A 20,718-nucleotide genomic window follows, 5' to 3' on the forward strand; every position below is an offset into this window, starting at 1 on the left:
AGCCGCGTTTTGATAATAATTTTAGTGATCGCAGGATTGAGACATCGAAAGTGAAAGTCTGTTAGAACAAAAATTATACGGGGTGGTCGGTTTTAATCACCCCAGGCGAATACCTGAAAATCGAAAGGATATTCGAGGAAAAATTTCATACAAAACTTATCTGATAGGGAGATCAAAGACGAATTTTTTTCACATTCATATATATATTTCTTACCTTAGTTTCCGCACTACTAGTATTAATTATACAAATAAGCACAAAAATTCATAAAAATGAAATTTAGAATAGACATAATTGAAACGATCTGGATTATTGGTAGGGTTGGATGAATGAATATCCAGTTCGTTGTCAGCCATTCAAACACAAATAAGTGTCTTATATTTTAACACGACATAACAATAATTTCTTCTTGTGGCCTACTTTAACTAAATAGGATTCATAATTAGATTTTTAAATTTAACGTTAAAATTTAACCTATCGTATCGCAACACTTCCACTTATCGCATACTTTTGCTACACTATTCATCTATATCGAGTTGCGAGTATAACCCATGCTTAGTAATATTTCCACTGAATCGGCATTCCTTTTTCGGGGAAAAGCAGCTGATCTTTGACCGAAATGAAAACCACAAACTAATGAAAATGGAATAAACTGTATTGCAATTAAAGCTGTTAATTGTGATCCTTGAAAACAATAAGTAAACCAGTTTCCACGTATCTAAGTCACGTCACTCTATGAATATAATATTGCAGTACCAAACTTAAAGAGTACTCGGTAATAAATAACAATAGGAAGAAGTAATCCATAAATAAAGTTAAGGCGAGTATGAATGCGATCGTAAATGGCAACAGAATCGTACGTCAATACACATATGACAAATATGGCTAATCATTACATTCAATTGTCGCGGCTGATCTCTCGTGAACAATATTGTGATTTTTATCTCTAGCAATCGACATGTGAAGTCAATTTGTTAAGATATACTATTTTTCATCGTTGATATGTAGGGCCTCTTTGATGTCGGACACAAAAATCTTTCGAAGATATTCTGCCAATTTCTGGACTTCCGCCCAACGGGTTCCATCAGGTTGTTCCAGAGTGCATTCGCAGCTGAAAACATGTTAGAATATAGATTTAGTCACGGAGTTCCCGAATTTAACCAAAATTAATTAGGTATATATTACGCATACTTTGAAGTTATACAAAATCTCTCGTACGAGTTATTGGCTAATTAATTTCATGATGTTTACAAAAGATCGAATACGAATACCTGTTTATATTTATTGGAACAGGTATTCGCAGTAGTTGTAGAATAACTTGATAACGATTTGTCAAATGTATGATTATCCGTCGAGGAGTAAATTGAATTTATCCAGGGAGAATCTAATATTGTAGATTACGTAAAAGCGGGTGAAACGAAGAGAAAGGAGTAGCGCGAACTGTCAAGATAGCGTGGTCAAAAAAAAGCCTGTTGACCTGAGATGGAAGATACTATTTTTCAACGGCTATCGCATTACGGACTCATGAGCGTGAGATTTATTTCTTTGTGATGGAAAGTTTACTTGTAAAAAATTGAACTAATCATGGAGTAAAACCTCGGTCTTTATCTCAATAGTTAAATTCAGACCATCGAATATTCTAAAAGGTTGCGAAAAAAATGTGACTCATAAATTAATTCATTTTCTAGATAACAGTGACTGCTGGGTGATTGAAAATTATCTTAAATGTACTTTATCGCCTCTGAATACTCAGTGTAAGGGGCTATTCACTTATAGTCCAAGTGACGATCGAATTCGAACGAATCGTTCCAAGCTCTCGATACGATAGCTAACAAGTGATTTCGAACCATTTAAAAATGACGTAAAACAGTTTGAAATTGATTTCAGAGATTTCCAAACGATTTTCGAAAGTTGTCGTGCAATTTTAATCCGTTTCCAACTGATCTTTAACTATTTTTCAGTGATTTAAAACGGTTTCAAGCGACGTGCTTTTGCGATAACGACGAGTAATTGCCTTAATCCCTCCAAATTTCTTGGCAACTCACTGCACTGCTTATCAATTTTCCCCCTTATATAATTTCTGATGAAATCATTGTCCAAGCTACTCGAAACTATTGTTCTCCTAGCCTGGTTTGTAGATTTTCAACCTACGCTAGCTTTGAGGTGGGCAGATAAAAATCTTATGATATTATTACAGAAATTATGACATAACAGTGTTCCGCACCTGCTGTCATGTTACGTAGAACAATTCCTGGCTCGCATTGAGAACCCTGTCATGCAACGACACGTGAGTGGGGGAGAAAGAGAAAAAACCCGTTGACTCGCTACTTTTGTCAGGATAACAAAGATGCCAAATTGAAAAGAGCCACGGGCTGTGTTGCAAAGCATATACAATTCGTTGCATAATAATATATCGCATGTTTTGTAAATTACAGGTGTTTGTCTTGAAATACTGCAGCAAGAGAACGAATTTCTGGTCCCCTGGCATTCTCACACTGTTCTTACTCGTCGGTACAGAAAGCGAATAAATCACCTCCGAGGCTAACTGAATTTTCGAATACGAATGAGTCCCGGATTTAATTTGAATTCATACAATTATAATAAATGTATATGTACGTATTCAATTTTACAGCGGCACTCACCTCTGGCGTAACCTTTTTGACTGAGGTGAAAACAGTCTGCAGATGAGTAAGTGAAATCTGTCAACCCGGACGTTGTTACCGGAAACGATATATTTGTTGTAAAAGGCTGAAGTACGATCGCGAAGTCTTCCCTTTGAAATTCCGGAAGCGTCGCAACTTCCTCCTCAATCTTTTGCCATCTGTTGATAAAAAAGCGCTCGGTAATACGGCAATTGTCGAAGTGTTATAGCCTCTGGTAGCCCAGGTAGCACACTTGTCGAAATTTTTATTATCACTTGATTGATTAAAGCCGACATAATATCAACAGGCGAATAAAGACAAGACGGTGACTGAGACATGGTAACGTCTGTTGATAATCTAAAAGTCAAAACTGGGCCAGTCGTATGTTAACGAATGTTCTCAGGAATGTCAAGATTACCACAAATCCAAAATTAGAATTGAATATCGTATAGAACTTGCTACAGTGAATGTACCTAGTCGGATAGAATAATGTAGTAATTCTCGAAATTTTAAGGGCTCACTTGACTATTTTTTAGTGACTAAAACAAGTCAATTTTCAGTCAACTTCAACGGTATTGATTGTCAAAATTGACAATCTAGTGGATATGGTTGACGCGTAGTCAACTATTGGCTTTAAATACGCCCTTTTCATTGATCTCCGATTAATTGATTTGATTTTTTGCCGACAATTAGTCAAATGTCAGTCGACCTTGCGGACCGTGTGCTACCTTGGAAGAAACCATACTGTTTTGTCTTGTTGGCTGGTCCAATAATTATTATCAACTGTCGGTACATATACAGTGAAATATGAGAAGATAATGTGATACTTGTGGTAGATAAAAAGAACTAACACAACTAGTTTTTTCAACTTTACTGCTTACGGATTATCGGACCCGCATTGAAAATCTGGTATCAAAATAGGCTCTGGCATGAATAGTTTTTCTGTAAATCATTGAATTTAGGAACATCAAGTTTCATTATCGGTGTAACTTTTGCCATTCCGAGACTATTTATAATTTGGTTGATAAAGTTTGTTCAAGAGTCTAAGTGAAACACTTATGTAAGCCACTTACTCGCGCATGATTGCGTAGAATTCTTTCTTTCGCCACTGCCACCTTAGACCAAACAAACAGCTGCATTCCACATCGACCGCTATATCGCAGATTGGTTGTCGTTTAGTAAATTCTACCAATACTTTCAAGTTTGGCGGAGGTATCAACGCCACTATAGTTCTGGGTAAGTTGTCTCTGAGTATTCGAAACACCGTTATAAGGTCTGATCGATGTTTCGCTAATATGGACGAAGGTGAACTTTGGTAACACATTTCGGAGCAGAAATCATTTGGACCGATCAATAAGCTGATCATCTAGAACAATGAACCGAATAATGTGGCTTAAATAATATCCGATCAAGAGTTTCCCACTTTACATAAATTCACTGCTTGATAATTGTGTCGGAAATCTTATTATCCAATTTAAATCTCCAGTTGAACAGCTGACCAAATTTTGTAACCTTACATGTAATGAAATCGAATTATTTCAAATAAATTACTTTTAGTCATCTTAAAAAACGTTACATCTACTTCGCACAGCTCCAAAGTTTCGTTGGCAATAACGGAAATTTTTCAAACCTTGTACATCCACAATAAAAATAATTCTCATCAAGGTACAGAAATCGTAATATTGAATGGACAAAAAACACAAAACAACATAACTTGGCAAAAATATAATTCGTTGGATTCCAAATGTATGCGTACTTTCCAATGCGTCTTCAAGTTAATCCTTGGATCGTGCTTAATTCGCTTGACTAAAACTTGTGCCATGAAGGGCATATCGGCGGACATTGCGAAACCTTCGGCTACATTCAGTTGGGATTCCTTGTGAGTTGTGAATGAATCGGAGAGCGCGTAACCGATGAGATTCGGGTTGAAAACCTTCGAACAAAAAAAAAAAAGTGCCAAAGTTGAATGTACACGTGATTCCTGATTGATCAGAAGCCAACAGCGTGAATTATGAGCATCAATGTAACCGTGAGATGAAATAATTATGTAAAATATGCCGCTTCTTCAGCCAGCCGTGCATAAGATAAAATAACCTTTATAATGTTCGGAAGTGTCAGATATTCTCTCCAGCTTGATTGGCCTCCTCCGGACCAGGATACACCACGATTTTCAACGACAACGTGAGGAAACTGCGTTGCTACCGCCCCAAAACCCGCCGTCAAGGAGTCCCCCATTGCTGCAATTACGTCTATGTCACCTGGCCTCAACTTGTGAACAGACGTCGGAGGCTCGGGGGATCTTGTATCTAGTGTGAATGAAGCAATGGAATGACAACGATCCAGTGTTGCACTCGCTTATTTTCCTAAATATTATGATACCCTAAATTCAACGACATACTTGTAAGTGCGCAAGGAAACGGAATGCTCGGACTGACAATGTTTTGTAATTTTCGTTGATCTCGTGCTCGGGCCAATTGCCATCCTCCTGGAGTACTCGTTCTGCCTGCAAGATTCGATATACATTGTAATTGGTTTCGGTATTTGCATCCATATAATTGTTCGTCAAGGCTGGTCCCTTTACTGTATCCTGGATACGGTTGAGAGAATGCATTCTGCACGTGATGCGGTGAAAGAATGATACCATTTTTTGTTCTATCCTGGACTCGAGACGTCATTAAAAGCATGACCTTAATCGATTTCATTAATGGTAAGTTAATAGTAGTTTCATTGCCATGCCACTGAATTAATAGAAGATAACTGTAACGTTAAAAAACCATTCTAATTCATCGTATACCTATGATATTCAGAGCAAATTCACGAACATTCCGGTACACTCCAATATTGTCATCCAGAGCCGTCCGCTGGGATTGACAAATCGTGCATAAGACCAGAAGAAGTTGAATAAAGAAATAGATTCTCATTTCTGCGGTGAATCTAAAAAATTAAACAACCGTGATTGAATTTTTAAACGTAATGTAATTACGGGAATTTTTTTTTCTATCTGAAACATTAAATCAAGCTTACTAGAGACCTGCTAATAAAATTTAACTTGTGCGCAATTGGTATAAGATATTATTGTTTCTTATTTTCTCATCTCTCGTGATGCATAAGTAATCTTGGAATTTATCGCACGTGCGTCGTAATAGCATCAACGTAAAGTGTTTCCAAGGACGTTGGACTAGATGCCAAGAACTTCTTCTAATTATGCATTCGAGGATATTTCTCGTGATTTCTTATAATGCTTGATATCGTTACAGACAAGAAATTCTGTATTTTTTAAATGTCATGCATAATGACGTTACTCTTCAGGCATAACTTACGATTTGAATCAAGGAATTTCTACTCTACGCCCTCAGCTAAGAACGCTGTGCTGTAGAATAGTTTAACGCCATTGAAAATTACAAGATACCCTAAAAAGCGAGGAATTTTTAGCAATTTATTAACTAAATTCCAGCATACGAACACTGCGAAGGTCAAAAGTGGAAAACAACAAACAAAAACCGTGAAACGTGTAAATGATCATCAGTCAGAAAAAGACACGTTTCAAAAACTCACGTTTGCAAATATAAATGCAAGTTCTGAGAAGGGAATCAAAATACGGAAGTATTCTTGCAAGCAGCCAACATGCGTCCGCAGAAACTGTGATTACAATCTCGGAAGATGTACTGAAATTTTTTAAATTATTAACCGATACGCATAACCATAAAGATTCCTGGTTCAACTATGAAAACTTATGAACGTCAAATTTCCAGCGCATTATTTTTGCACCGTACTCCTAAACGTGGGTGAAGGATAATTAATTCGGGAAAAATTTCAGAACCATTGCATTTCAAATTACTCATGTAGATCACGTGATTCCTGTTCTTGGAATTGAATCGATGATAGAACCAATTGTGAAAAGTTATTAACGAATTCTCAGACGTTTCACCCGCGGTAGGAATAGCCAATTTTATTCGGCTATGCTATATGAATAAACGGCACGCCTTTGTACAGTCGTAATATGATATGCTCGATATCGTAATACGCAGATTGTTTTTGCTATCACTTTTGAGGAGGATAAGATTTTTGTGACGTCTATGAACTAGAAAAGAATATTACACTACAAAATTCGTGGTGCAATTCATGCACGCAAATCATGGATACAGCAGCCATAGTATTGGTGTGACAGTAGAACTGAACGAACATTATTGTGAAAATGTCAAGCACTTGTGTTAAAGTATCCCCACTGATATTCAAAAGGTTTCCATACATCGGCATATAACTTCCAAACACTTCCACTGTATATCAATCCGTTGCAGGGATATTTGTTAAACTATAGTTGTAATTTGGGTATAGTTTAAAGCAGAGTATCACACGTGTAGCTATATTTCAAAACTGCGTCAGTTACGGAAAAGTTTAACGCAATTAATTCAAGTTACTGAAGATCGTATATTCGAATTCTGCAACAGCTGGTTTCGACTGACTTACGAGTATACAACCGAATAACTACGACTACCTAGCGTTTACAAATATTTATAGGTATGTGTATTTTCATTTAAATTTGGTAGCCTTGGCTGTTATAAAAAGATCAAACGAATTTGCATGAGCCACGCACCTAAGTTTTTGTAAATAATAATTCTAAGCTCTGTGATAGGTACAAATACCTTAAATCAAAATTAATCGCTAGAATTTAAGTGCTTGAATCATCTCGTTGACTGAAATCACGGCGATTGATATTTAATTCGACGACATATTTAAGAATGTTTCTTAGGAGGCATGCGTATTTATCATGCGAATTTACATCTCTGCGTTGGTGCGTAACAATGATTTTTTTATTTCACGTAAAACATTAAGCGTGACTACCGAATATTTATTGCTTCATTCTTACATGAATGTTACAATGGAGTTGATTTTTTCGTATAAACTTTGAATATCCAGTAATATCATCGAGCGTTACTATATTGAGCAAGATGTTGAAAGACCTAACGTTTTTATATAGCCGACTTTTTGTTCGATTTTAAAATAATTTATTTTATTTTGTTAATCTCGCCTGTTTCCTGTTATTAATTGCAGACTGGCTGAAAAATGGAGTAATGGCTTTTACCGAAATAATATAGACTTATAATTACTGACAAACTCGCGTGTATCAATCTATTTCGTAATGACGTTATTAATCGCGGTATACATTGTTTCATAACAGGGTGAGGCAAAAGTATGGAAACTCCTAGAAATCTCGCTGGGTTCGGTGACAAAAAAATACCCGAGGTTAAATCTTGGGAAATTTTTAACAAGGAATTCAATAGTGACCTTTGATTTGATCTTGGACTTCATCTTCAAACCTTGAAGTTTGATTTCAAGATCAACTTTCAAAAGTTAATCAGACCGTTCTGAAGAAACCTGGTGAGTTTTGAGTGCAACATTTTGCGTCAGATCCGCATCCTCAAAAATATCCACGTTATTGTTACCAGTCATACTTTTGACCTTTATTTGACCCGTAGAGGTCACGTTGACCCTGAACCTTGACACATATTGGAACGTAAGAATTCCCGCTTTTTCCGATGCTGGCAACAGAAGTGGGGGTTCCCGTTTGAAAAATCATAGTCGACTTCAAAATGATCTTGAAGATGAGGTTCAAGGACAAATCAAAGGTCACCATTGAATCCCTTGTCAAAAATTTCTTCAGATATAACCTTGGCAATTTTTTTTTCTTCGCCAAACTCTGGAAGATTTCTAGGTGTTTTCATAATTTTGTCTCACCTTGTATAATAAACTCACGACATCGTAAAATCGTACTTAAGTGACGCAAAAAGTGAGGCTATAAGTTATTTCTATACTCCATTTTCTGTTCTTATATTCTTTGTCCAATATTGCCATGGATATGATTAAATTATTATTATTATCATTATTATTTGGTTTTTCATTTTTGATAGGCTTAAGAATAATGCGATCGTAATTTATAATTGCATAAGAACCGAATGTCGCGGAAACGCCGGAGAAGGGATGAAAGGGGGCCAAGGCTGACTGGTACAAAATTGAATATCAAGGGATTTATCGGTTGTCAAAAAACAGCTTCACTACAAGTTTTTGCCTCTACGCATTATGTAATATCGTTCAGATTCAAATCAATATCAGTGGAAATTTTTTTTTTTTTACTGATGTGAATATAATCTTTGTTAGTAAGGGTCTTGTACGTTTTGCATCAAATTATTTCTAACTCTTTCAAACCTTGATTTGATGGTTTTGTAAAAATGTCTCACGCTTGTGAAATCATTGCGGAATAATTCGGAAATCGGTCGATTGAGAATGAATCACATGATCGTGATCAGTTTTTGTTACAAACTGCACAATTATTATACAATTCACGATAGGTTAACCACACGTATATTTTATCTCGTGCATTGCTTACTCGCAAAATATTAACAACCGGAACGATATGTGATAGCTAATAAGTGTATACCGATTGACAATTGTTAGATACAATAATTTTAAGAAGTCGCTTTTGGCCCATATAAAACGTTTGGGTAACGAACCACTTGCATAGACAGTAACAAGATTTAAGATAGGAGCCCTGATTCTAGTTCTGATTAAATGGGCGATAATCAACATCGGTATACCAAAATTATAGGTTCGAAAATATGTCCGCATGTTACGTCACTCGAAAATTCATAGTAATCTGTAAGCAGATCAAGAAAAAATCATTCGCTGAAAGCTGCAGTAATTTCCCGTTAGACGGTTTTGAGAGTAAGTTATACTTTGAGCACCGCAAAACACGGCGATTTCTTTGTATTCTTTCATCGTCCGGTATTCGCTGTCATCAATAAAACTTGCAGCGTGCGTGCAACGCATGGGGTACCGATAACCGTACATTTTTCCGTTTATATCTACTTGAGATGCTAACTGAGAATAATGACGCGGCAAGCATACCTTCCCGGATCATCATGGATTCGATCGAGCATCAGTAGTGCTCGTCCTCTTCATTCGTAGCATTGATTTAATGAGGGAAAAAACCACTTGCGTTTATGTGAACTTTCGATGGAAAGATGCGAGATGAAAATGCCGATGTACAGAATTGTGATATTGCAATTGCACTCGTATTATACCTTTGATTCGAGAGAAACCGCGCACCAATATCCAAAAATTTGTCCAATCCACGTGCATCCGCGACACTCGAGAACCGTCAATGGAAAGGCAGACAGCTTTTGACCACTCGTGCAGAACTCTGGATAAACCTCCAAACGAGAACTATATACCACCTTGTCTACCGTCTGATCGTGCAGGTGTCAAGGTTTTCTTCTTGCACCGCAGATCTGATAACCCTGGCCGATGGTAAATGCACTGCTGCAAGGACACTGGGCGGAAACGTTTCTGGCTGAAGGAGAAAATTAAATTTATCTCACAAATAAAGCAATGCATCCAGAATCTTGTTCGGATGGAGCCCCACGTCACAGTGTCATCGGTTCAAGGAGAAGGACTATGTATTATACTTGCACGCATTTGCAGTGAGTTTCTCTGTCTGCGGAACGATGCATTCGACTTATTTAAGCAATTGGAGTTACAGCAGCCAAACGTAAAAAAAAAGATATCACAGCTCAACAAAAAAAAAAAAGAATTTTTTTGTTGTCCTGATTTTGTCGATGAATATTGGAGTTTGAGAACGAAGAATTTAAAAGTAAAATCATGATTATTATATTCTCTCTGGTTTTTATGATATTACAGTATTGTAAAGGGGGAAGATAGTTTCTGATACAATCATTATATTATTTTTAGATTCTTCGTTCTCAAGCACTAAAATTCACAGAAAAAAATCAAGGCACCAAACCAAATTTTTGTTTGTAGTGTTTTTTTTTTTCATAAACTTTGGATATTAAGAATAAAAATCGAATTTTTCATCTGAATATTGCCTTTTTGCGTTGATCACTGGAGATAATTACGGAAAATTACGCTTACTCCTTGGGTATGTTTCTTTTATTTATTGTAACACCGGTTGCTTGAATAAAGTGGACGCATCGTTCCGCAGATCAGACAAAGAAATTCACTGTGTAACGCGTGCCACTCATTTTCCTGTATCGACACTTTGAGGAATCTTCCCATTTTTCACGACTTATACCATGAAGGCGTCGGTGCGTTACACGGAAATAGAAATTGCAATTTTACAAATTTGAGAAACTTTACGTACGATTTGCTTTGCTATGACAGAGTTTCTCGCAATTCTATTCTATCACTCACCTTTATCGGTTGTAGCCTAGCCGAAGTAACGAGACACTACCCTCATAGCCATCGTTGGAAATAAACTAGAGAAGCACTGCACTGTATAACGGTATCTTATTAACCTAGAGATAGGATAAAAGACTGAATGACTTTACGAATAAAGTATCCTCATGATTTTGAACTGCGCAATCAAAATTGATGCAACCGTACCCAATGCCTTTGATAGACGATCTTATTCCGAACCTAATGAATCACATTATAAAAGCATTTTTCTGTCATCCAATGGTTGAATACTTGGAGAAGTATACCGAGTCTGGGAAAGGGCGATTTTTGATTATAATTCCCCAGGCATCTTTACATATACGCGCGACGTATGAGAAACAAACCGTGAATAAAAATGATATTCATCGTTGCAGGCGAAACCGGGCAATGGCAATTGTGTGAATATATGAAAGGAATTTTAATTCACGCTCGGTTGTTTACCGAGTCATTCTACCTAGGCGAACGTCTTACTCTAGTCATATTACGCTTGAGGCTAGTTCAGTCTTAATTGATAAATTTCTTCGAAAAATCGTCACTCGTGAGTGCGCAAATTTGATAGTGCTTTAAGATCTTTTTCGAAATGACTTGAACTAATACCGGTCGTAATTTCACGCGCTCGATGTAGTCCATAACATTATTATTCATAATTAATTCAACAACTATTGATTTCCTCTCTCGAACTTGAATTTTCGTAGGTATAGAATCGAAACGCTGTTTTAGCTCGTCGCAAGTGAAGTATCTACGTTGGGTAGAGCAGCAGAATTGTTTTCAACTTCCCGTTTCTCTGATTTCAGAGAAAATAGGAAGTTATTGTAATCACCCCGAAAATGAAAAGTTGAGTTCTCACTAGATCTCCACGTTTTGAAGTCCGGAGAATCACCTCCAATCATTTTCAAATGGACGTCTGTGTGTATGTATGTATGTATGCATGTATGTATGTATGCATGTACGTGCGTGATCAATTTTTTGTCCGACGATATCTCGAGAACGAGTAGTTGGATTTTGATGAACTTGGTCTCAATCGACACACCTCTTTCAGACTTAGACCTGGTTAGATTTTGGCTGTGATAGGTTTAGTAGTTTTTGAATAATTTGAAAAACCAAATTCACAAAACTAAAATAAAAATGAAGTTATCTTCGCAACGGATGAACGGATTTGCATGAAAATTGGTATCCGGAAGTGTTTGGGGTCGCTGATCACATATCTGAAGTCACATTTGCAAAATAAAGATGTCACGTAGTAAATATGCTCGAAAAAAATTGAAACATTCGAACTTTAATGATAATTGAAAAATTCATGTTCTTTGGGTCGCTGATCACGAATCTGAAGTCAGATTCGCGAAATGCATAATGACAGATTCAAAATTCGTGGAAAAACGCTCGTTTGGCCTCTTTTATCGGAATATACTAGTTTCGAGCACAAATAACAGGAAGTTCAAAGGCTGGCTCACAGTCAGCCCAAATCCGCTTGTTCGAAAAGTGTTCGTATGGAAAAAAAATTCAGAGTAACTGTAATACATCACGGATGCGCTAACTTTGATCGAGATGAAATTGATGCTCCGTATATGAGACAGTATTCAATGCAGTGTAGCGATTTAAAGACCTAATAAGGTGATAGGGAGGGAAAGAACGAAGCTTCTAAGACTTCAAATGTATTTGAACACACATTTGAAAGGTACGAGCAAAAATTGTTTTCATCCAACTGTCGCAGAACGGCAGCGTTATGAGCTGACCCGTTAACTGAAGGATATATCTTCAGTCAACGGCTGACCATCGAAGGGCCTGGCCGCTTGAGTCTGGAATCGGCAGGAGAGATAAAGTGCGTATTTCTTGTATGAAATGTGAAACCTAAACTCATTATACATCATATCATACATCATACATCATACATCGTACATCATACATCATACATCATACATCATACATCGTACATCATACATCATACATCATACACCATACATCATACATCGTACATCATACATCATCATACATAGTATTGAAGGTCGAAACCAAAGTTTGGATGTCGGATGTTCAGAAAGTGACGTCACCAATTCAAAATCAGCTAGCCGAATTCCTCAGTCGGGAAACAACCGCGCAGTAGAGCGGACGTATGAGAGTCGCGCTCCGCAAATTTCGAGTACCGGGTTCTCAACCTCCCGGATCCCGCGCTTCGGGTCCGCTACGCGGTGAAACTCGACTTCCAGGATAAGCGCTCCGTGGTTCCTGGTTCATGTTTACAATAAATTATTTCAATTCGTTTTTCGCGCAACCCCAAATTCAGTAGCTGTCAGTGCGCTAATAAAATTTCTATAACTTTACAAACTTCTCATAATCTTTTTGGTAAAATATGTCGATAAAAAAATTATATCAAACCTTACACATTATTTTTGATTTGTTCTCACGCTGAAAATATTTATTAGTATTCGAGGTATAACTCGAGGTGGTTGGCGGTTTTCGTTGGTGGCATTTAGGGGTGGTTGCGGGTAATCTCGGTGATTCAGGAGGAGGGGGACGAGGATTTGTGCTCGGTGAGTAAAACACTTTTATAATATTTCATGGCAATTGTAATTATATTTTATCTAAAATATTTCAAACTAGTCATGTTTACAATAAATTATTTCAATTCATTTTTCGCGCAAGCACATGTTCAGTAGCTATGAATAAGCTTATACAATTTACCATATTATTAATTAATTAATTAATCAATTATTCAATTATATTAATCCTTACACAATAGTTTTGATGTGTTCTAGTGCTGAAAATATTTATTAGTTACCACCGCTAACCATCTCGGGTTAGCGGTGGTCGATGGAGGTGGACTTGGCGGAGGACGAGGAAGACGGGGGGAACAAGGCGGACGAGGAGGACAAGGATTTGTGCTCGGTGAGTTTGACAATTTGATAATATTTAATGGCAATTGTACTTACATTATATTTAAAATTTTTGAAACTTGTCATATTTACAATAAATTATTTCAATTCATTTTTTGTGCAAGCAAAAATTCAGTAGCTATCATTGTGCTAATAAATTTCATATAATGTTTTATAATTTTCTCAATCTTCTTGGTGAAATGTGTCAATAAGAAAATTATATTAATCTTTACACAATATTTTTGATGTGTTCTGATACTAAAAATATTTATCAGTATTCGAGGTATAACCCGAGATGGTTAGCGGTGGTCGTTCAAGGTGGCTGGGGGTTGTTTCGGGTGATCGAGGTGGACGAGGAGGATAACGAGGAAGACGAGGCGAACAAGGTAGATGAGGATGACGAGGATTTGTGCACTGTGAGTATAACATTCTGAAGTATTGAATAGAGTAGGAGTAGGAGTAGGAATAGCAGTAGAATCAGGAGTAGGAGTAGGAGTAGAATCAGGAATAGGAGTGGGAGTCGGAGTCGGAGTCGGAGTAGGAGTAGCAGTAGGAGTAGGATCAGAAGTAGGAGTAGGAGTAGGAGTGGGAGTGGGAGGACCCCCTATCCTATCGTACTCTACCCTGCTCTATACCCTACCGTACACTACCCTACCCTACCCTACCCCTTCCCACCCCACCATACCCTACCATACTCTACACTCCACTAGCCATCCCGCCCCTACGCTCCTCCCATACTCCTACTTCTACTACGATCTTACTCGAACTCCTAATCCGATTCCTATTCCTACTCTCATTCTTAACCTACTCCTGATCTTACTTCTATTCCTACTCCTACTCCTAATCCCACTACTATTCCTACTCCTAATTCTGATATTAATGTTATGGAACATGTAAGACTGCGCGTCGAATTAAATCCCATATCGAAACGAACAATTCTTTTATTGTCATATTATAGCCGATTATAGTAAATAATCTAGTATGTTTTCTAGAAAATTATAAAATTTATAGTTTGCATCACGTATTAATCATAAATGAATCATATATATATCAATGTCGTACATGGACCGCATATACGTTTATACTTTTTGGTCTCTGCATCATTATTACATCTCGTCTATTTTTATTCATGATCTATGTATACATTCTTCTCTCGGGTACCTATACTTTAATTAAATCACTGTTTTGCTATGAGTTTTGAAAGATATTTATTCTCATTATTAATTTCTTGTATCGCCGTCAAGTCGGTAAGTACACTCAGGCCAAGTACTGGCTTGGGCTTACCATTGCAAAGACTGTGTTACTCAGAAGGCGAATGCAGCTAGCATCATGTCGAAATCGGAAACGCTCTGATGTTCTGCGATAAGTTCTCGACTCTACCATTGAAATATATCACGGAGCAATTTTCGGTTGTCACATCTAAGCCCATGAGGGCAACTGTCTTTATATTCTTCGTCCAATGGTGAGGCTGACCCCTTCGCATTTTTGATGAAAATTTTCGCGATTTTGAAAAGTGCCGGAATAGATTCTTTCACTCACTATTCCGACGTAATTTTGCGAGAGAAATCGATTGGGCGCAGTCCCAATACGCTGCGATCAACGCATCGAAAGTTACAGCCAAAAAACAAAACCTGTGATTATATGAATCCTTACGTAATGTTTTTGATGTGTTCTTATACTGAAAATATTTATCGCTATTCCAGGTACAACCCGAGGTGGTTATCGGTGGTTGTTCGAGGTGGTTGGCGATTGTTGGAGGTGGTCGGAGGTGAACGTGGAGGAGGACGAACTGAACTGAGTCTGAAAGCCCTGTTGACATAAAGGCAGCTATTCGATAGAAATTATAGTTTATAGTTTACACAGCCCATTGCATGATATTTCATTATAAATACATATGTTTCAATGTATTTAGGAATAATTTATCAAATATACAGAGGTCATGTGCAAATAATAAATGAATTGATTCGACCGCAGTTTGATGTATTCATTAGAGCTTTGACAATAAATTTAAGCTTTGTTACTTCTTTTATTTTATTATGGATAATCAAAAACATTTCCGACTATTCGTGCTGTGGAAGCATGGGGATTAAACCAACTGTAGCAAAAGTTTAGAAACAGTGTATGTAGAGTACGGGTATTTTTCTAATAATGCAAATAGAATAGAATACCACGCCTTGCGAATTAGCTTTCCAGACAGAGATGAATGATGAATTTTAAGGACTGCATTATCTTTGTTGAATACTTTATGGCTCATGGGAAAAGAAAATCTGTAACGATAAAATTGATGCACCGGATCATCGTCGACTTTAACTTTTGAAATTTCCTACCATTTCCGAACACCTCCAACCATCCTATTTACCTATATTACTAGATTAGCTATGATATGAAAAGAGAAGAATTATTCATTTCGAAATGGGATTCTATTCGACGCCCGCTCGATGTATTCCATAACATCAGTATTCATAATTATTCCAACAACTTTTCATTTGCTCTCTCGATCTTGAATTTTCATAGGCATAGAATCGAAACGCTGTTTTAGCTGGTCGCAAGTAAAGCATCTGCGTTGGGTGGAGGAGCGGAATTGTTTTTCGAAAAGTATTCGGATGGAAAAAAATTCAGAGTAACTGCAACACATAACGGATGCGCTAATTCTGAACGAGATGAAATGGATGCTTCGTATATAAGACAGTATTTAACACTGCGTAGTGATTTAAAGACCTAGAAAGGTGATAGGGAGAGAAAGAACGACGCTTCTCAACACTTCGAGTGTATTTTAACACACATTTGAAAGATACGAGCGAAATTTTTCGTTATCCAACTGTCGCAGAACGGCAGCGTTATTAGCCGATCCGTTCACTGAAGTATACATCTTCAGTCAACGGCTGACCATCGAAGGGCCTGGCCGCTTGAGTCTGAAATCGGCAGGAGAGATAAAGTGCGTATTTCTTGTGTGAAATGTGAAACCTAAACTCATCATACATCAGAAATCATACATCATACATCATACATCATACATCGTACATCATACATCATACATCATACATCATACATCGTACATCATACATCATACATCATACACCATACATCATACATCGTACATCATACATCATCATACATAGTATTGAAGGTCGAAACCAAAGTTTGGATGTCGGATGTTCAGAAAGTGACGTCACCAATTCAAAATCAGCTAGCCGAATTCCTCAGTCGGGAAACAACCGCGCAGTAGAGCGGACGTATGAGAGTCGCGCTCCGCAAATTTCGAGTACCGGGTTCTCAACCTCCCGGATCCCGCGCTTCGGGTCCGCTACGTATTTCGAGTACCGGGTTCTCAACCTCCCGGATCCCGCGCTTCGGGTCCGCTACGCGGTGAAACTCGACTTCCAGGATAAGCGCTCCGTGGTTCCTGGTTCATGTTTACAATAAATTATTTCAATTCGTTTTTCGCGCAACCCCAAATTCGGTAGCTGTCAGTACGCTAATAAAATTTCTCGACTTCCAGGATAAGCGCTCCGTGGTTCCTGGTTCATGTTTACAATAAATTATTTCAATTCGTTTTTCGCGCAACCCCAAATTCGGTAGCTGTCAGTCCGCTAATAAAATTTCTCGACTTCCAGGATAAGCGCTCCGTGGTTCCTGGTTCATGTTTACAATAAATTATTTCAATTCGTTTTTCGCGCAACCCCAAATTCGGTAGCTGTCAGTACGCTAATAAAATTTCTCGACTTCCAGGATAAGCGCTCCGTGGTTCCTGGTTCATGTTTACAATAAATTATTTCAATTCGTTTTTCGCGCAACCCCAAATTCGGTAGCTGTCAGTACGCTAATAAAATTTCTCGACTTCCAGGATAAGCGCTCCGTGGTTCCTGGTTCATGTTTACAATAAATTATTTCAATTCGTTTTTCGCGCAACCCCAAATTCGGTAGCTGTCAGTACGCTAATAAAATTTCTCGACTTCCAGGATAAGCGCTCCGTGGTTCCTGGTTCATGTTTACAATAAATTATTTCAATTCGTTTTTCGCGCAACCCCAAATTCGGTAGCTGTCAGTACGCTAATAAAATTTCTCGACTTCCAGGATAAGCGCTCCGTGGTTCCTGGTTCATGTTTACAATAAATTATTTCAATTCGTTTTTCGCGCAACCCCAAATTCGGTAGCTGTCAGTACGCTAATAAAATTTCTCGACTTCCAGGATAAGCGCTCCGTGGTTCCTGGTTCATGTTTACAATAAATTATTTCAATTCGTTTTTCGCGCAACCCCAAATTCGGTAGCTGTCAGTACGCTAATAAAATTTCTCGACTTCCAGGATAAGCGCTCCGTGGTTCCTGGTTCATGTTTACAATAAATTATTTCAATTCGTTTTTCGCGCAACCCCAAATTCGGTAGCTGTCAGTACGCTAATAAAATTTCTCGACTTCCAGGATAAGCGCTCCGTGGTTCCTGGTTCATGTTTACAATAAATTATTTCAATTCGTTTTTCGCGCAACCCCAAATTCGGTAGCTGTCAGTCCGCTAATAAAATTTCTCGACTTCCAGGATAAGCGCTCCGTGGTTCCTGGTTCATGTTTACAATAAATTATTTCAATTCGTTTTTCGCGCAACCCCAAATTCGGTAGCTGTCAGTACGCTAATAAAATTTCTCGACTTCCAGGATAAGCGCTCCGTGGTTCCTGGTTCATGTTTACAATAAATTATTTCAATTCGTTTTTCGCGCAACCCCAAATTCGGTAGCTGTCAGTACGCTAATAAAATTTCTCGACTTCCAGGATAAGCGCTCCGTGGTTCCTGGTTCATGTTTACAATAAATTATTTCAATTCGTTTTTCGCGCAACCCCAAATTCGGTAGCTGTCAGTACGCTAATAAAATTTCTCGACTTCCAGGATAAGCGCTCGGTGGTTCCTGGTTCATGTTTACAATAAATTATTTCAATTCGTTTTTCGCGCAACCCCAAATTCGGTAGCTGTCAGTCCGCTAATAAAATTTCTCGACTTCCAGGATAAGCGCTCCGTGGTTCCTGGTTCATGTTTACAATAAATTATTTCAATTCGTTTTTCGCGCAACCCCAAATTCGGTAGCTGTCAGTACGCTAATAAAATTTCTCGACTTCCAGGATAAGCGCTCCGTGGTTCCTGGTTCATGTTTACAATAAATTATTTCAATTCGTTTTTCGCGCAACCCCAAATTCGGTAGCTGTCAGTACGCTAATAAAATTTCTCGACTTCCAGGATAAGCGCTCGGTGGTTCCTGGTTCATGTTTACAATAAATTATTTCAATTCGTTTTTCGCGCAACCCCAAATTCGGTAGCTGTCAGTCCGCTAATAAAATTTCTCGACTTCCAGGATAAGCGCTCCGTGGTTCCTGGTTCATGTTTACAATAAATTATTTCAATTCGTTTTTCGCGCAACCCCAAATTCGGTAGCTGTCAGTCCGCTAATAAAATTTCTCGACTTCCAGGATAAGCGCTCCGTGGTTCCTGGTTCATGTTTACAATAAATTATTTCAATTCGTTTTTCGCGCAACCCCAAATTCGGTAGCTGTCAGTACGCTAATAAAATTTCTCGACTTCCAGGATAAGCGCTCCGTGGTTCCTGGTTCATGTTTACAATAAATTATTTCAATTCGTTTTTCGCGCAACCCCAAATTCGGTAGCTGTCAGTACGCTAATAAAATTTCTCGACTTCCAGGATAAGCGCTCGGTGGTTCCTGGTTCATGTTTACAATAAATTATTTCAATTCGTTTTTCGCGCAACCCCAAATTCGGTAGCTGTCAGTCCGCTAATAAAATTTCTCGACTTCCAGGATAAGCGCTCCGTGGTTCCTGGTTCATGTTTACAATAAATTATTTCAATTCGTTTTTCGCGCAACCCCAAATTCGGTAGCTGTCAGTACGCTAATAAAATTTCTCGACTTCCAGGATAAGCGCTCCGTGGTTCCTGGTTCATGTTTACAATAAATTATTTCAATTCGTTTTTCGCGCAACCCCAAATTCGGTAGCTGTCAGTACGCTAATAAAATTTCTCGACTTCCAGGATAAGCGCTCCGTGGTTCCTGGTTCATGTTTACAATAAATTATTTCAATTCGTTTTTCGCGCAACCCCAAATTCGGTAGCTGTCAGTACGCTAATAAAATTTCTCGACTTCCAGGATAAGCGCTCCGTGGTTCCTGGTTCATGTTTACAATAAATTATTTCAATTCGTTTTTCGCGCAACCCCAAATTCGGTAGCTGTCAGTCCGCTAATAAAATTTCTATAACTTTATAATCTTCTCATAATCTTTTTGGTAAAATATGTCGATAAAAAAATTATATCAAACCTTACACATTATTTTTGATTTGTTCTCACGCTGAAAATATTTATTAGTATTCGAGGTATAACTCGAGATGGTTGGCGGTTTTCGTTGGAGGTAGTTAGGGGTGGTTGCGGGTAATCTCGGTGATTCAGGACCAGGATGACGAGGATTTGTGCTGGGTGAGTAAAACACTTTTATAATATTTGATGGCAATTGTAATTATATTTCATCTGAAATATTACAAACTTGTCACGTTTACAATAAATTATTTCAATTCATTTTTCGTGCAAGCACATATTCAGTAGCTATGAATAATCTTATACAATTTATTATATTATTAATTAATTAATTAATATTCTTATAATATTCAATGGCAATTGTAATTATATTTCATCTGAAATATTACAAACTTGTCACGTTTACAATAAATTATTTCAATTCATTTATCGTGCAAGCACATATTCAGTAGCTATGAATAATCTTGTACAATTTATTATATTATTAATTAATTTATTAATTACATTAATCCTTACACAATATTTTTGATGTGTTCCTATACTAAAGATATTCATTACTATTCCAGGTATTACCCGAGGTGGTCGGAGGTGGACGAGGAGGAGGACCAGGTGGACGAGGAGGAGGACGAGGTGGACGAGGAGGAGGCGGGGTGGGTCGTGGGAGAGGACCTCT

The 20,718-nt window shown here is 37.8% G+C and overlaps 1 protein-coding gene across 12 annotated transcripts; it reads right to left on the reverse strand.

Annotated features, from left to right (window-relative positions):
* Positions 1–215: 215 nt before the first annotated feature.
* On the reverse strand, positions 216–11,069 carry LOC124214552 (phospholipase B1, membrane-associated-like). Of its 12 annotated transcripts, XM_046616935.2 has the most exons (10): positions 6,739–6,896; positions 6,196–6,305; positions 5,961–6,050; positions 5,435–5,574; positions 5,039–5,143; positions 4,735–4,946; positions 4,397–4,573; positions 3,714–4,006; positions 2,641–2,819; positions 216–1,109 (listed from the first exon to the last, which is right to left on the reverse strand). In XM_046616935.2, exons 4-10 carry the CDS (start codon positions 5,559–5,561, stop codon positions 973–975), a joined length of 1,230 nt encoding a protein of 409 aa, XP_046472891.1. In that variant the 5' UTR covers positions 5,562–5,574; positions 5,961–6,050; positions 6,196–6,305; positions 6,739–6,896; the 3' UTR covers positions 216–972. The 12 variants fall into 12 exon arrangements, with proteins under 12 accessions (XP_046472891.1, XP_046472890.1, XP_046472887.1 ...); XM_046616934.2 differs by lacking the exons at positions 5,961–6,050; positions 6,196–6,305; positions 6,739–6,896 and adding exons at positions 9,720–9,988; positions 10,846–11,069; XM_046616931.2 differs by lacking the exons at positions 5,961–6,050; positions 6,196–6,305; positions 6,739–6,896 and adding exons at positions 9,544–9,988; positions 10,846–11,069.
* Positions 11,070–20,718: the final 9,649 nt, after the last annotated feature.

This window comes from Neodiprion pinetum, chromosome 3 (genome assembly GCF_021155775.2).
Source record: "Neodiprion pinetum isolate iyNeoPine1 chromosome 3, iyNeoPine1.2, whole genome shotgun sequence".
NCBI lineage: Eukaryota > Metazoa > Arthropoda > Insecta > Hymenoptera > Diprionidae > Neodiprion > Neodiprion pinetum.

What these genes read in the sequence shown, in the direction of transcription:
- LOC124214552 (XM_046616930.2), bottom strand. Translation starts at nt 6,897, where the DNA reads ATGCCGATGTATGGAAACCTTTTGAATATCAGTGGGGATACTTTAACA. An exon ending in CACTTCCGAACATTATAAAG is followed by an intron (nt 4,574 to 4,734) that starts GTTATTTTATCT and finishes TTTTGTTCGAAG; the next exon opens with GTTTTCAACCCGAATCTCAT. An exon ending in TTCTACGCAATCATGCGCGA is followed by an intron (nt 2,820 to 3,713) that starts GTAAGTGGCTTA and finishes TTTTATCAACAG; the next exon opens with ATGGCAAAAGATTGAGGAGG.